Source organism: Drosophila yakuba, chromosome 2L, assembly GCF_016746365.2.
Source record: "Drosophila yakuba strain Tai18E2 chromosome 2L, Prin_Dyak_Tai18E2_2.1, whole genome shotgun sequence".
In the NCBI taxonomy this organism is placed as follows: domain Eukaryota; kingdom Metazoa; phylum Arthropoda; class Insecta; order Diptera; family Drosophilidae; genus Drosophila; species Drosophila yakuba.
The window spans coordinates 18,711,918-18,724,065 of record NC_052527.2 but is presented as its reverse complement, the minus strand read 5'-3'; the positions used below and the strand labels follow the sequence as shown (position 1 = coordinate 18,724,065).

The 12,148-nt window shown below is 43.2% G+C and overlaps 5 protein-coding genes and 1 long non-coding RNA gene across 15 annotated transcripts; 1 reads left to right on the top strand and 5 right to left on the bottom strand.

Moving 5' to 3' along the window:
- Positions 1-437: 437 nt before the first annotated feature.
- On the bottom strand, positions 438-2,045 carry LOC6528852. Its single transcript, XM_002089848.3, has 3 exons — positions 1,812-2,045; positions 823-1,754; positions 438-767 (listed from the first exon to the last, which is right to left on the bottom strand). The coding sequence occupies exons 1-3, from the start codon at positions 1,987-1,989 to the stop codon at positions 660-662; spliced, it is 1,218 nt and encodes a 405-aa protein (XP_002089884.1). The 5' UTR covers positions 1,990-2,045; the 3' UTR covers positions 438-659.
- Positions 2,046-2,351: 306 nt separating this feature from the next.
- Positions 2,352-4,081, bottom strand: LOC6528851. The gene is made up of 3 exons (XM_002089847.4): positions 3,233-4,081; positions 3,024-3,169; positions 2,352-2,952 (listed from the first exon to the last, which is right to left on the bottom strand). Exons 1-3 carry the CDS (start codon positions 3,984-3,986, stop codon positions 2,707-2,709), a joined length of 1,146 nt encoding a protein of 381 aa, XP_002089883.1. The 5' UTR covers positions 3,987-4,081; the 3' UTR covers positions 2,352-2,706.
- A 125-nt stretch (positions 4,082-4,206) lies between these two features.
- LOC6528850 (activating signal cointegrator 1 complex subunit 1) lies at positions 4,207-5,620 on the bottom strand. 2 transcript variants are annotated; one of them, XM_002089846.4, is made up of 4 exons: positions 5,359-5,620; positions 5,213-5,309; positions 4,898-5,162; positions 4,207-4,841 (listed from the first exon to the last, which is right to left on the bottom strand). In XM_002089846.4, exons 1-4 carry the CDS (start codon positions 5,507-5,509, stop codon positions 4,299-4,301), a joined length of 1,056 nt encoding a protein of 351 aa, XP_002089882.1. In that variant the 5' UTR covers positions 5,510-5,620; the 3' UTR covers positions 4,207-4,298. The 2 variants fall into 2 exon arrangements, with proteins under 2 accessions (XP_002089882.1, XP_039227603.1); XM_039371669.2 differs by lacking the exon at positions 5,213-5,309 and having other exon boundaries at positions 5,359-5,501.
- A 359-nt stretch (positions 5,621-5,979) lies between these two features.
- On the top strand, positions 5,980-10,544 carry LOC6528849 (palmitoyltransferase ZDHHC20-B). Of its 9 annotated transcripts, none has more exons than XM_039371360.2 (8): positions 5,980-6,498; positions 6,561-6,682; positions 6,771-6,877; positions 7,109-7,355; positions 7,489-7,651; positions 7,716-7,845; positions 8,730-8,834; positions 9,934-10,544. In XM_039371360.2, the coding sequence occupies exons 1-8, from the start codon at positions 6,363-6,365 to the stop codon at positions 10,070-10,072; spliced, it is 1,149 nt and encodes a 382-aa protein (XP_039227294.1). In that variant the 5' UTR covers positions 5,980-6,362; the 3' UTR covers positions 10,073-10,544. The 9 variants fall into 9 exon arrangements, with proteins under 9 accessions (XP_039227294.1, XP_015054243.1, XP_015054242.1 ...); XM_015198757.3 differs by lacking the exon at positions 9,934-10,544 and adding an exon at positions 8,921-9,255 and having other exon boundaries at positions 5,981-6,498; XM_015198756.3 differs by lacking the exon at positions 8,730-8,834 and having other exon boundaries at positions 5,981-6,498.
- LOC120320790 lies at positions 7,060-7,569 on the bottom strand. The gene is made up of 2 exons (XR_005560343.1): positions 7,480-7,569; positions 7,060-7,416 (listed from the first exon to the last, which is right to left on the bottom strand). It is a non-coding gene; the product is annotated as an uncharacterized LOC120320790 (long non-coding RNA).
- On the bottom strand, positions 10,484-12,137 carry LOC6528848 (putative methyltransferase C9orf114). Its single transcript, XM_002089844.4, has 2 exons — positions 11,342-12,137; positions 10,484-11,277 (listed from the first exon to the last, which is right to left on the bottom strand). Exons 1-2 carry the CDS (start codon positions 12,060-12,062, stop codon positions 10,541-10,543), a joined length of 1,458 nt encoding a protein of 485 aa, XP_002089880.2. The 5' UTR covers positions 12,063-12,137; the 3' UTR covers positions 10,484-10,540.
- Positions 12,138-12,148: the final 11 nt, after the last annotated feature.

Genomic DNA, 12,148 nt, shown 5'->3' with positions numbered 1-12,148 from the left:
CATGTAATGGACTTATATGGAATGGATGTAAAAATAACATTTTTTATTTTTACAGATCTAGAAGTAATCTCCTCCGTCCATCGCCTCATTGATGGGATATTTTAAGTATATAATCTTCATGTGTATATCAATGGAATCCGAGAGGGAAAGTCAGTCCGGTCAAAGACATTATAATATTCTAATGTCTTTGGTATCACTCTGTGCGCAATTCAGAAGCCGCCGCATTTTTTGTTTGAATTCATCCACATATGTCCGATCCATTGCCAATGGTATCCGTACCTAAGAAGTTTTAACGCACAACTGCATTGAGGTAAAATGTTTGCCATCCATTTAGCTTTTGCAGATAAACAAAGGTTGGTGCTTATCGTTCTTAGACATTGTTCTTTTGAAATTTTAGCAGCCAATAATTGTTGTTAATTTCTAAAAATCGAAAGTAGTATGTTTGCAGGTTTCAACTTTTATTTTAGGTCTGATAAAATTGATTATTTACTTGAATTAAAGGCTATCTGTTTTGTTCAGCTGTTTGATTATATACAAAGGGTATGATACTTTAGTCAGAATGTTTAATCTGAATCTCCATCACCAGTTGCATTGATACAGCCTATATACGTCAATTTCTATTGAGGTAGAAATGCCATTTTAGTTTTTTTAGTAAACTACTACAAGTCTGGACTGAATTCGATTTCCACAAACCGGGAACTCCAAATATTCAAGTGGATGGGCTCAAAGGAGATTCTTAGAGAAGCACAATCGCAATCCCGCAGAACCTATGGATATAATTTAACTTAGCAGTCATTGAACAAGTTGGTGTGCTTAACTCACTTTACTGGGATCCAATCCAGTGTTGTGGAGATGCAGGGTCAGCGGAATCCTGCGATTGAGCAGAACTTTTGAGAGGCAGGGGTTTTTGAGATCCACCGACTGGCTGCTCAGCTTAGTAGACGATAGATTGAGGATCCTAAGCAGGTGGCAGTGACCAACAGAATTCCACAGATGGCTGGGAGAGGGAACTTCGCGCATCGCCAAAAGGTGCAGCTCCTCCAAATTTGGCAACTTGTGGCAGATGCTGTGCAGCTGCTGCGAGTCGATGTCATCCTCCTGCAGGACCAGCCGACGTAGATTGGTCATATGCAGTATACTTTCCGCCACCCGTTCACTGCTCCAGAAGGAATCGTTGAATAGAAGCGATTGCACCTTCAGCGGCTTGTGCCTGACCACCGAACTGAGCAAGAACTCATAGTAGTCCCGAGTGTAAAAGGCCAAGCGGCGGAAGTGCGGCAGATTCATCAGTCGGGGCAGGAAATCACCCAGCAAATGGTGATCGTCGAGATGCAGCTCCTCAAGCGTGGTACACCGCGCAATATCCACAACCTTCTCGCCCAGGTTCACATTGTATCCGTAGTAGAGCATAGTCAGCTTGGTCAGCTGCAAGCTGCCAAAGATCTCCTGGAAGTGATCCGGGTCCAGATACTCACACCAGGTGAGATTCAGCTCCTTCAGATGCCTCCAGTGCCACAAATGACGACCAGTGGTGCTGCTAGTGAGTGACAGTCTGGTCAGGAGCGGAAACAACTTGGTCAGCAGAAGGGTCTCCTCGTCCGCCTCCTCGAGATTGTAGTCCATGTGGCAGACCAGCGATCGGAGGTGGGGAAAGCTGTACTCGGTCCACTTCCTAAGCAAATCACTGCTGGCACTTGGCAGATGCAGATGCTCCACCGTTGCTGACCAGCCGCCCAGACATTCCTGCATCAGTTCTAAGTATGTGGTTACATATATTATTATGGCATTGAATCTATAACAGCAGCACTAACTCCTATTCCGGTCCAGAAATTCCAGATCCCTGCGGTACAGGGTTACTGTTTTGAGGTGACCCCATTGATACTTCACGTAGGAGCATATACTCTCGTTGACTTGGACCAGCGAGAACTGATCGCACATCGGCAGGTACTTTAGTATATTTATCCATATATCTTCATTAATTTGCTCCATCTCACATCGAAATTTTTATTCAAAACGAGATTTACAAAAACAAATACTGTCAGCTGTTCGTTTGCATGCCTACCGATCGAGCTTGAACTACTTGCATTTGCACTGCTTGACTGCAGTGCGGCGTTTTCTAACACTACGAATATATGCACATTTAAAAACACCGCGGGAAAAATTGAGTACACATACATTACTGCTCTAAATATTACCTATTATTAAACAGTATGTATTGATATTAGTTATGAGTCTCCTTATACATATTTTTCTAGCTAATTCCAAACTTTTTTCTTATCATAAACAGAGAAAATTATCTATAACTAGTTATTTTGCAGAAACATCGCTTATTTATGTAGTGAAACAAGATATTTTAAATATTTCAATGTATGCTTCGTTTATTTGAATGACAAAATGAACCGTAGTCTAATAAAATACACAATTCTTAATTGAACGGCAAATAATGTAATCTCAGTAACATGTACAATACTTATAAATTATATGGACGAACTTATTTGATTGGCACGTGTGGGTATGTAATTAAAGCTACAACCATCGATTGGCATTTATTCATAAACACGACCATAATAATACTACGTAAGTCCGGGGCCAATTGGAGCAATTAAAACTTCCAAGTGGAATATTTACAGTCTTAAAACATTGGGCACGTCTATTATCGGGAAGAGTTGAAGAGCCATATATCCATCCTTTAAGTTCCTACACCTATTATTTACTGAGTGTCATGAACTGGAAGGGAACATGGAAACTCTGCCCCTTGTGCTCCACCATCAGGTGACCCCGAACGGTGGAGACACCCACCACGGTCACCGCCTCGCCCTTCTTCAGCTGCGGCGCCTCCGACTGTCCCTCCTCCGGGAAGTTCATCTTCATGACCCGATTTTGGGGATAGCTTACCTTCGAGTTGCCGGTGATTGTGAAGGAATGAGATGGTGGAACTGGCGGCGGACGTTCCTGCAAAATTAAAGTAGTTGGGCGTTCAAATATATAATTACATTTACAAATTGCAAGAGGAAAACACCTACCAAATCGAGTCCAAACAAGTTGCAGGTCTGCTGTATGATCTTCTGGTCGCACTTCTCTTGCGGAGTGCCAGCAATGGGCTGTGGCCTGGGTCTGGCCACTGTGCCCCCAATGCACGGGTTCGTTGTCTTGGCCGAGAGCCGTGGCACTAAATAATAAAGTTTGGTGATTAGCTTGGCGGAGATGGGGAATACCCGTGGAGGGTACTCACCAGAAATAGGCGCAGCAGCTGCCACCACGGCCTTGCTCTGCGCGGCGGAGTTCGGCGTGACCTTGGTGTTCGAAAGTGGCGCCTGTTGATGACCTAAGTGTTTAGAGCGCTTGGGCCCGCCACTGCTCATCTTCTTGCGCCACCACGAGCCGCGCCGGATGGCCTGCATCAGGTTGGCGCTCTTGTGCCTGATCTCAGTGCGCAAGTGTTCCAAGTGCTGGCGAATGCCCTCGCTGAGGAAGACATGACGCTTGCCGTGCGCCCAGGCCAGGGTCACCGAGCCATCCAGCACCGACAGCTGCTCCAGCGCGTACTGCAGTATCAGCTGGCAATCCTCCAGAGCCTGGTCCTCGCTGCGACGCAGCAGCCGGAATGGTGCCAGCATTCGGTAGCGGGCGTTGAACTGCTTGAAGCGCATGCGATGCGGAAACCCACTGGCCATCAGGTTGACCGTCTCCAGGACCTGTAGCGATCTAATCTGGCGCACCACCGTCGCCCTATCGAAGCTGCCGGCAGCCTCGGTGCCATTGCTCCGAATGCAGCGCACAAAGTGCAGCCTGGCGTGCACCAGGGTGCGCAGCAGATTGTCCAGCCGAGTGTGGAAGTCTTGGGTCAGCGTGGAGGCCGGCTCGTCGCCGTTCAGCAGATCCGAGTGCGATGTGGGCGAAATGCGAAATTCTAATGTCTTTGGTCCGGTAGTCCTGTTAAGCTCGCAATAGCAAAAATCTAAGACTAAACTAAGTCTTTCTAGCATTTGTCCCTCTGCGCGGAGTACACCTTGGGATATTCTTGCATGCGCATCATGGGCTTTCCTACGATTTACGGAATCATAGAATTTATTAAAAAGTAGCTCTTTAAATTTGTTACATAGTACATTTCCTGACCCCAAAACCCCTTACATACATATAAACAAACCATACATACATTTTTAAGCCACAGAGCATCAACAAAAAACCTTTCAGGACCGTGAAGGATTAGTTAGCAAAGGTTTTATTAATTAAGAGGTATTTTTTTTAAAAATGTTCTTATTAAAAACTGAAAAAAAAATACGCTGTTTCAAGTGTTCTTAGAACTCGAGACTACCGGTTATCTTATAGAACCCATCCTCGCCGCGCGATTTTAATACGCACAGGTGCACAGCTCTGGAATGGGCTATTCCGAAATCGAAATCTCCAAAGCGCTTAAGAATCTCGCGGGCGTCAAAGCTGTTACCGGACTTCTTTGCCTCATTCCGGTACCGATTGTTCATCACGGTCATGTGCAGTTTAATGGATTCACGTTCAATATTGTCTGTAGCGCTCAGGCCTGTAGTCTGAAAGTGGGCCAGACAGGTATTCGCAAACTTCTGCAAGTCCGGAGACTCGATACGGGCATATAGAACGCGAGTGGAGCTTGGGTCGTCGTTTAAAATCTCAAGGCCCTTAACTCTCACTTCGAAAGGTGTTTTTAGACCATCCAGTAAGCGACGACTGGATTTCAGGACCTCTAGGGCTTCTTGGCGTTCACTGTCATCTAGCAGCACATATACACCTAAGGTAAGATGGATGCAGCACTCCGATATGAAGAGCTCCTCATCGATGCCTGGCAACTCGGCCTCCAAAATGCATTTCTGGAAAATTTGAAAATTAGAAATAAGTATTTATACAACCAGATTTCAGCTCATACCTTTAAATCCACAAAACGCTCCTTAACTTCTCCATAGTTCAAAGGCAATGCCAAAAAATGTGTGGGTTTCATTTTTTTTCGTAAAGACGCTACAAGGTGGCGAATTTGCCGAAGTGCAGCGCATACTTGACTGCGTTGCTTGGCCCTGATGGTCACTTCGTTTGACTTCTCGTTCTGACGAGGAACATAGATCTCTGTTCGGGTCTCTTCCTCTATGCGGCGCTTCGTAGATCCTTTCATGCCAATTAGTCCACCGTAAAATGATCTGCAAGGATATTAGTCAAAGATGTCAGAGGTTTCTACGACTCAACTCACTTGGATACATGAATAGAAAGAGTAAAATCGCCATTTGCCGACTCCTCAATACATTTAACAGCCGCATCGTCCTCGTCATCATCATCACCATAAAGATCTGGAAGGAAGGGTTCACGTGGGCAACAAATACAACAATACCCACTTACCCGGCTCTTCGTAGGTTTTGTTTCCTGGTGTAGCACCTTTGTTTTGACTATTCCATTTGTCGCCACCGAAGTCGTCGTGAACAACGTTGACTCTATAGCGACGGTTCAGGCTCATCTTTTGGACAGGAGGTGATAACACTTCGCGACTCATGGTGATCAAATATATTCAAGTCGCTTTTATAATAGCGGGGATATCCGAAAATCAAATGTACTTTGAAAGAACGATGACAAGCCGGCAATGATGAATATTCACTTCGGTATATTAAGCAATACTAAAATAAATACCAAACACGAAATAAAAATAGTGATGACTGCTACTTATTTAAATATTAAAAACAGTTATTTTAGATAAAATCTTTTTTATTCATTTTTATTTTATCTCCAACAAGCTGCTGTACTAATACATCAATATTAGATTATGTTAAATTTCAAAATAAATAAATCGTACCGTAATAAAATCGGAAACTAATTTTTTTAACATTTATATATATAGTATATATAGCAAACATATTCAAAGTGAACAAGTCAAAAATTTAACACTATCTAGAATACGATGGTTCAGAATTGGTTACCAATTGTAATTGATCGATAGTACGAGTCACGGCACGCTGTTGTCAGCCACAACACACAAATCGACCATCCCTAAACCAATTCGAGTTCCCCCAATTTGACAGCCAAAATTTAGTTGATTTCATCTGAAAAAGCAGATTAACTGGGGAGTACTACCTAAAATGTCGCAACGATAAGGTGTAAGTCAGCACCGGTCGGCCAAAAAGGGAAAGCAAGCAGCGGATAGCGCCCAAAAGCGTTTGGCAACAGCCTGCGAAGCCAGTGAATCATTAGAAGATAAAGACATTGTATTGGCCAGTGGAGCGCCCGCTGGAGGAGCACCCAAAATTGCAGCACCATCGATCGTCCCCAATTCGCTCCAGCTCCAGGTGGAGGTGACACCAACGCCCCGAGACACACGCGCCCTTGCTGAAGTGGTGGCTCACATAAATAGAATGGGCAACGACGATCATCGACGGCGAAAGACACCCTGCGGATTTTGCATGGCAGTCTTCAAATGGATACCAGTGCTATTTATTACCGCGGTAATAGCTTGGTCCTATTACGCTTATGTGGTCGAGCTATGCATCCGTAAGTTGTATTTACCGTCTTGTAGGAGAGTATATAAGAAGATGTTTTCCTTTCTTCTATAGGCAACTCGCAAAACCGCATTAGTATGATCTTCATGCTTCTGTTCTACCACCTTTTCCTCACCCTGTTCATGTGGTCTTACTGGCGCACCATAATGACCTCCGTAGGCCGAATACCGGATCAGGTAAGTGAATCATACGCCTTATCAGCTCTTGCTATCAAAATAAACCGGAAAACGGTACATAATCCTATTGCTTACAAACCGCTTTTAGTGGCGAATACCGGATGAGGAAGTATCGCGACTTTTCCGTGCCGACAGCCCGGACACCCAAAAACGCATTCTTAACAACTTTGCGCGCGATTTGCCAGTAACGAATCGGTAAGTATTAACCATGTTAACAAGTCACTTTCGAAAATTTCTTTTAATTGTCAGTAGACTTGTATTTGTAATTGCATTTTCATCTTGATTCATATAATTTTATTAAAGAAAAACAATTTTATTTAAGAAATAAAAAATTGTCTTAATGACATTACCAACTATTAGTAGTAAAACAAATAGAATAACGTATTTCCAAACATTTTTGATAATATTTAAACATTTGCTCAACAGCACAATGAATGGTTCGGTGCGGTTCTGCGAGAAATGCAAGATCATAAAGCCAGACCGAGCTCACCACTGTAGTGTGTGCAGTTGCTGTGTACTGAAGATGGATCACCACTGCCCCTGGGTAAACAACTGCGTCAACTTTTACAACTACAAGTACTTCGTTCTGTTCCTGGGCTACGCGCTCGTCTACTGCCTGTATGTGGCGTTCACCTCGCTGCACGACTTTGTTGAGTTCTGGAAGGTAGGTGCAGTAAGTTTCCAATTCTTTTCAACTTTTACTACCACCCTAAATTCCCGCTGCATGCGAAGACCTGTTAGTTAATGAATGTATTCTCTCGTTTTGCTGTAATGTTATCTAAACTGCTTGTACTTACTGATCCAAGTACGATAATAATGGTTACTCGGCACAGGGACAACTAAATGCCAGCGGAATGGGGCGTTTTCACATCTTGTTCCTGTTCTTTATTGCTATTATGTTTGCCATTAGTTTGGTGAGTTTGTTTGGCTACCACATCTACCTTGTGCTAGTGAATCGCACGACATTGGGTAAGTACTTAAAGCCGGACTTATAATTTACATGCATACTATAGCCTCGTTATCTTCCGTTTAGAGTCGTTCAGGGCTCCGATCTTCCGCGTTGGCGGTCCCGACAAGAATGGCTATAACTTGGGCCGCTATGCCAATTTCTGCGAGGTATTTGGCGACGACTGGCAATACTGGTTCCTGCCCGTGTTTTCCAGGTATTTATCGGTTCATTTACTAAAATTTTTAGATCTGTCGGTCACATTTTCACATGCCCATTTTGACTAATTCGTGCTGAACCAGAAGCTTTCACTCTTTAGTTGTTGTTTTCGTGCACTTTTGTTTAATTAGATTTGATTTAATGGTTATTGGATTTTGGTTTTTTATGTTGACTTCGGCAAATTAAAGGCATGTTTCAAATTTAAAGTTTTGTAGTTAAAACCGTTAAAAGTCTTAATGTGTGTTCTGTGTGCTAAGTTATTAAAAAAAAAACAAAATAATACTGAAATTTTAGATTACCTGAAATCAATTTCTAACACGTATTATTTATGCAAGCCAATAATAACTGTGTGTGCTTAAAAATGAGAGCGGGAAGCAATGAATCAATGTTGTCGATCTCCTTTTGTAATTTAGGTGTAAGCCAAATTAAAATTACCACTTTATTTCAATTCCATTAGCTGTTTATTTTTGTAAATAAAAAGAGACGAATTATGCCAGCGATTTTTAGAAATAAACACCTAGATCTAACCAAAACAAGCTTAGTACCAATTGTCCACCCCATAAATTGACTAATTTAAAGTGCCCAAGTTAGTTTGAATTTCTGACGGAACTTTTGGAATTTTAAATGCTCATTAAGCTTTTTAAAACCAAAACACTTCTTACACACGAAAAGTCCATTCAATTTTAATATTCGTTTTCACACTTCTGTGCAAAATTATATAACAAATAAACTGCAAGCAACAACAGCTAAAACTACAATAAGCTAAATTGTAAAAAAATCCAAAATAACTCGAAATCTTAACAAACAATCAAAATTTCTGTTTAAAACTCTCTGTTTAACGCAATACCCCAACCTTTTGCTTATTCACAATCACGGAACTAGTCGCGGTGATGGTTACAGCTATCCGACCTCCAGCGACCAGAGTCGAGTGTCCACCACTTCTCCAGTCCAGCGGTACGATGCAATGGGAGATACGGCCGCAAGCAGGTTAGATGGCAATCCAACAGATAAGTTGATTGGCGCTAGTCCCCTCGACAACACTAACCATCACCACAACCAATCGCCTCATCAAGTAAGAAGCACCAGCGTCCAGCCAACCCAGCTGTTGCAGGTCCAGCCGCCATCTCCATTCCGGGACGAACTCAACGAGCGACAGGAGCAGCTGGCAAACGACCAATCATTAAACTGCATCACGGCAGCAGCCAGGTCTAGACCGGGCGAGTGTGGAGTTAATGGGGCAGCCGTATACATCGACATGATCGGAGACCATCCGTTAAAAGGCGCTGATCCTGCCAAAGTTTCCCCATGCCCGCCGAATGGCGATCTGCCAGTTTGAATAATAACCATGTTTCTGTAGAATGTATTATATGTTTGTACCATAGAGCCAAGTAAACTGCCAGATTTTTCAGCGTTTTGGTTTGTAGTAAGCAAATGAGTTACCTCTATGCAATTCATCAGCTGTTTAGTGTAGGCTATTTACCTGTTTAAATGGCTGGGACCACAATATTAATAACCATATAGCTATAATTGACTAAGTTAACATTAGGCAATATGTCAATGGTTTCACACACGCATTTATCGAATTTTTGAATGGAAATTAGAAGAATCGAATATGGAATATCCTGATAGCTGAGATATGGTGATCTCCTTCAAAGATTTGTAACTTGTTAATGCATTCATGAAACCATCTTTCCTTGTAGATATCAAACGATCTTCAAGACTTAAACGTAATGATAAGCAATGAGATTTCAGTACACACTATTAACACACACGGAATTCAGTAATTTCCATATGGTTTTAATTTATGTAGTTAGTAACTGTTGCAAGTTTTTATACTTTTTATTACTTTGTACACCTTTATGCCCAAATACATATTTTATTGAACTTCTGCAAGTGACGAAATTAAATGGATTTTAAAATATAATATATAGTTTGCCAAATAAAATAAACATGACAGCTTCGTTTTAGCTGCACAGCACCGAATCTTCAATCAATCCATTATTTACAAAATAACGCACTCATTACTTATCAATTTCGTACATATGATCAATGAACTCTAACATATAATTCACCACACATTCTTTAGCTTTGGCGATGGCAAAACGTTTCCGATCCGTCATATGGAGGAGGACACGGAATCTTTGCTAGGATATCACAGCGATACGCGCATCGAGTTAGAGGAGGACTTTCTGCCAGAGCCGCGATTCCAAGACTCGATTCCATAGCTAATCATGACCAGCGACAATGTAGCTACATATTACATTTAGAGATTCAGTTGTAAAGCCTCCTTACGACATATACTTTCAGTGTGTAAATAACAGAGATACTGACAGTCATCCTATAGGGACACCTAGGTTATTATGTTTTAGTTACCAATGAATCGATGGAGAATTATAATGTATATGTATGTATGTAAGTGATACTGCGCAGATTTGTGGGAGATCGGTATCTAAATTTTTGCTTTGACATTCGCGTTTAAAATTTAAAATCGTATTAATTTAGTGCGTAAGAATAAAGTTATTAGAACATTTCGAACAAAAGTATATGTCTGTATAGGAATATAGCTCGTTATACGTCAAAAAAAAAAAGAATAGTTTCAGCGCTTAGTGGAATAACAAAAAAAATCAAAAACACACTTTAAGCAACACATACGGAAATGTATATTTACAAAAATAAAATTCAAACTATTCCAATTAATCGAACCGACTTAAGTCATTATCTGCACACGAGTGGCTTGTTCCAGAAACGGTGGTGGAAGAAACCACTTCAAAATCGTCTTCTGCCGAGGTGCTTTTCGCTAACGCATCGGAGGAGTTGGCAAAAGGATTGGCCTTCAGTCGAGTCACTTTCGGCAATGGTTTTGGAGACGGAGGTTCATCAACGACTGTTTCTTCAGGAGTGTCCTCTACATGCTTCCTTTTCTTCTGCTTTTTGCTAACTAAAACATCTCGGCGTACTGAAATGCCTGTATCCTCACTTTTAGGTAGCAGATCACTCAAATCGGCCTCTACATCAGCCACTTGGGGTTGCAGTTTCTCCTGGAGAGCCGCTAAAGCAATCAGCAAGGCTTCCTCGGTGCGAATGGTTCGAGATCCTTGGCGTGGCAAAACATTTACATAGTGGTCGAACAGCAGCTCAGGATCATCTACGGTCAGTTTTTCGTCGTTGGCCAAGGCAGATTCTAGGCCTTGTAGTCCGCCAAAAACAATGAGCATATGCTTAAAGCTATAAGATCGGTTGGGAACCTCATGCACGTTGGTTCCGCGGTCCGAGGTACCCAGCGTAACATCGTAGCCGGATGCGTAGGGTGATTTGGTAAAAATCTCAGACAGGGAGTGTGCGATGCGCACCTGGTAGCCCCAATAAACACCTGTTTCCCGACGTGGTTCATCCGGACTAACTAGTGTTCCCCGCTGCTTTCTACAGTTCTCTGTTGGGAAGAATAATCCATTAGTTCGTAACTAGGAGCTCAAATGCGCGAATCAAATATCTACCGCTTTGATGTTCCATTTTCACAGTCACTCTGACGCCTGGTTCTATAGCCTTGTCCACTAGAACGTCGTTAAGCAGCCCCACGTTGGCGTAGCTGTGTCCTTCCTTGGCCTTTTTGTCGCAGATGACGCCCTCACGATACCGGAATTTGCTCTGCTGCCGGAGATGGTGCGGTGTGTCCAGCGGATTCAGCAGGCCAGAGTACTTAAGGTCTTTGTGTAGCGGAAAGAAGTACTTTCGCAGATACTGCGGGCATTCAAGATACTGTAAAATTCGGGCCAGTTGCAGAGAGCTGCTGCGTACAGTGCCAGTGCCACTGCCTTCCGCATCTGCCTCGTAACTGCGCTTTGTTTCCCGGGCGGTGGCTATTCCCACGTCGTCGAAGACGATTACCTCGTTCACCCGGAAGATGCAGGCGGCCCGGGCTATTTGACCAGCCACATAGGCCCGCAACTCGTTGGATTGGGCATTCTCGAGAATGGAACCGGGCACAGCTATGCTCAGCGTGGAAGGATTGGCTTGCTCCTTCGCCTGAACCTCATTGGCGACCTGCTCCGCCTGTGATTCTGCCTCTTTGGCTAGCTGCAGCTCCTTGAGCAGCTTGTCCTGCTTGCGCTGGCGCTTTAGCGCCTTCCGCTCTTCGTTCACCTTCTTCCAGGACTTGTGGGGCTCCGTGGGCCTCCCATTGCTGCTGGGTGCGGGGGCGGCGGGCATAGTTTTCATCCACAATTGCCTGATTCGATTGAAATCGCTACAATCAAAACACGCACGTGCACACTCGGTGGGCAATATGTGTTCAGGGCAATATA

What these genes read in the sequence shown, in the direction of transcription:
- LOC6528851 (XM_002089847.4), bottom strand. Translation starts at nt 3,986, where the DNA reads ATGCTAGAAAGACTTAGTTTAGTCTTAGATTTTTGCTATTGCGAGCTT. An exon ending in AGCTGCTGCGCCTATTTCTG is followed by an intron (nt 3,170 to 3,232) that starts GTGAGTACCCTC and finishes TTTATTATTTAG; the next exon opens with TGCCACGGCTCTCGGCCAAG. An exon ending in ACTTGTTTGGACTCGATTTG is followed by an intron (nt 2,953 to 3,023) that starts GTAGGTGTTTTC and finishes TTAATTTTGCAG; the next exon opens with GAACGTCCGCCGCCAGTTCC.
- LOC6528852 (XM_002089848.3), bottom strand. Translation starts at nt 1,989, where the DNA reads ATGGAGCAAATTAATGAAGATATATGGATAAATATACTAAAGTACCTG. An exon ending in ATTTCTGGACCGGAATAGGA is followed by an intron (nt 1,755 to 1,811) that starts GTTAGTGCTGCT and finishes CCACATACTTAG; the next exon opens with AACTGATGCAGGAATGTCTG. An exon ending in CTGGATTGGATCCCAGTAAA is followed by an intron (nt 768 to 822) that starts GTGAGTTAAGCA and finishes TTATATCCATAG; the next exon opens with GTTCTGCGGGATTGCGATTG.
- LOC6528849 (XM_015198754.3), top strand. Translation starts at nt 6,363, where the DNA reads ATGGGCAACGACGATCATCGACGGCGAAAGACACCCTGCGGATTTTGC. An exon ending in TGTGGTCGAGCTATGCATCC is followed by an intron (nt 6,499 to 6,560) that starts GTAAGTTGTATT and finishes TTTCTTCTATAG; the next exon opens with GCAACTCGCAAAACCGCATT. An exon ending in TTCCTGCCCGTGTTTTCCAG is followed by an intron (nt 7,846 to 8,729) that starts GTATTTATCGGT and finishes TCACGGAACTAG; the next exon opens with TCGCGGTGATGGTTACAGCT.
- LOC6528848 (XM_002089844.4), bottom strand. Translation starts at nt 12,062, where the DNA reads ATGAAAACTATGCCCGCCGCCCCCGCACCCAGCAGCAATGGGAGGCCC. An exon ending in GAAAATGGAACATCAAAGCG is followed by an intron (nt 11,278 to 11,341) that starts GTAGATATTTGA and finishes TCTTCCCAACAG; the next exon opens with AGAACTGTAGAAAGCAGCGG.
- LOC6528850 (XM_002089846.4), bottom strand. Translation starts at nt 5,509, where the DNA reads ATGAGTCGCGAAGTGTTATCACCTCCTGTCCAAAAGATGAGCCTGAAC. An exon ending in CTTTCTATTCATGTATCCAA is followed by an intron (nt 5,163 to 5,212) that starts GTGAGTTGAGTC and finishes ATATCCTTGCAG; the next exon opens with ATCATTTTACGGTGGACTAA. An exon ending in AGCGTTTTGTGGATTTAAAG is followed by an intron (nt 4,842 to 4,897) that starts GTATGAGCTGAA and finishes CAAATTTTCCAG; the next exon opens with AAATGCATTTTGGAGGCCGA.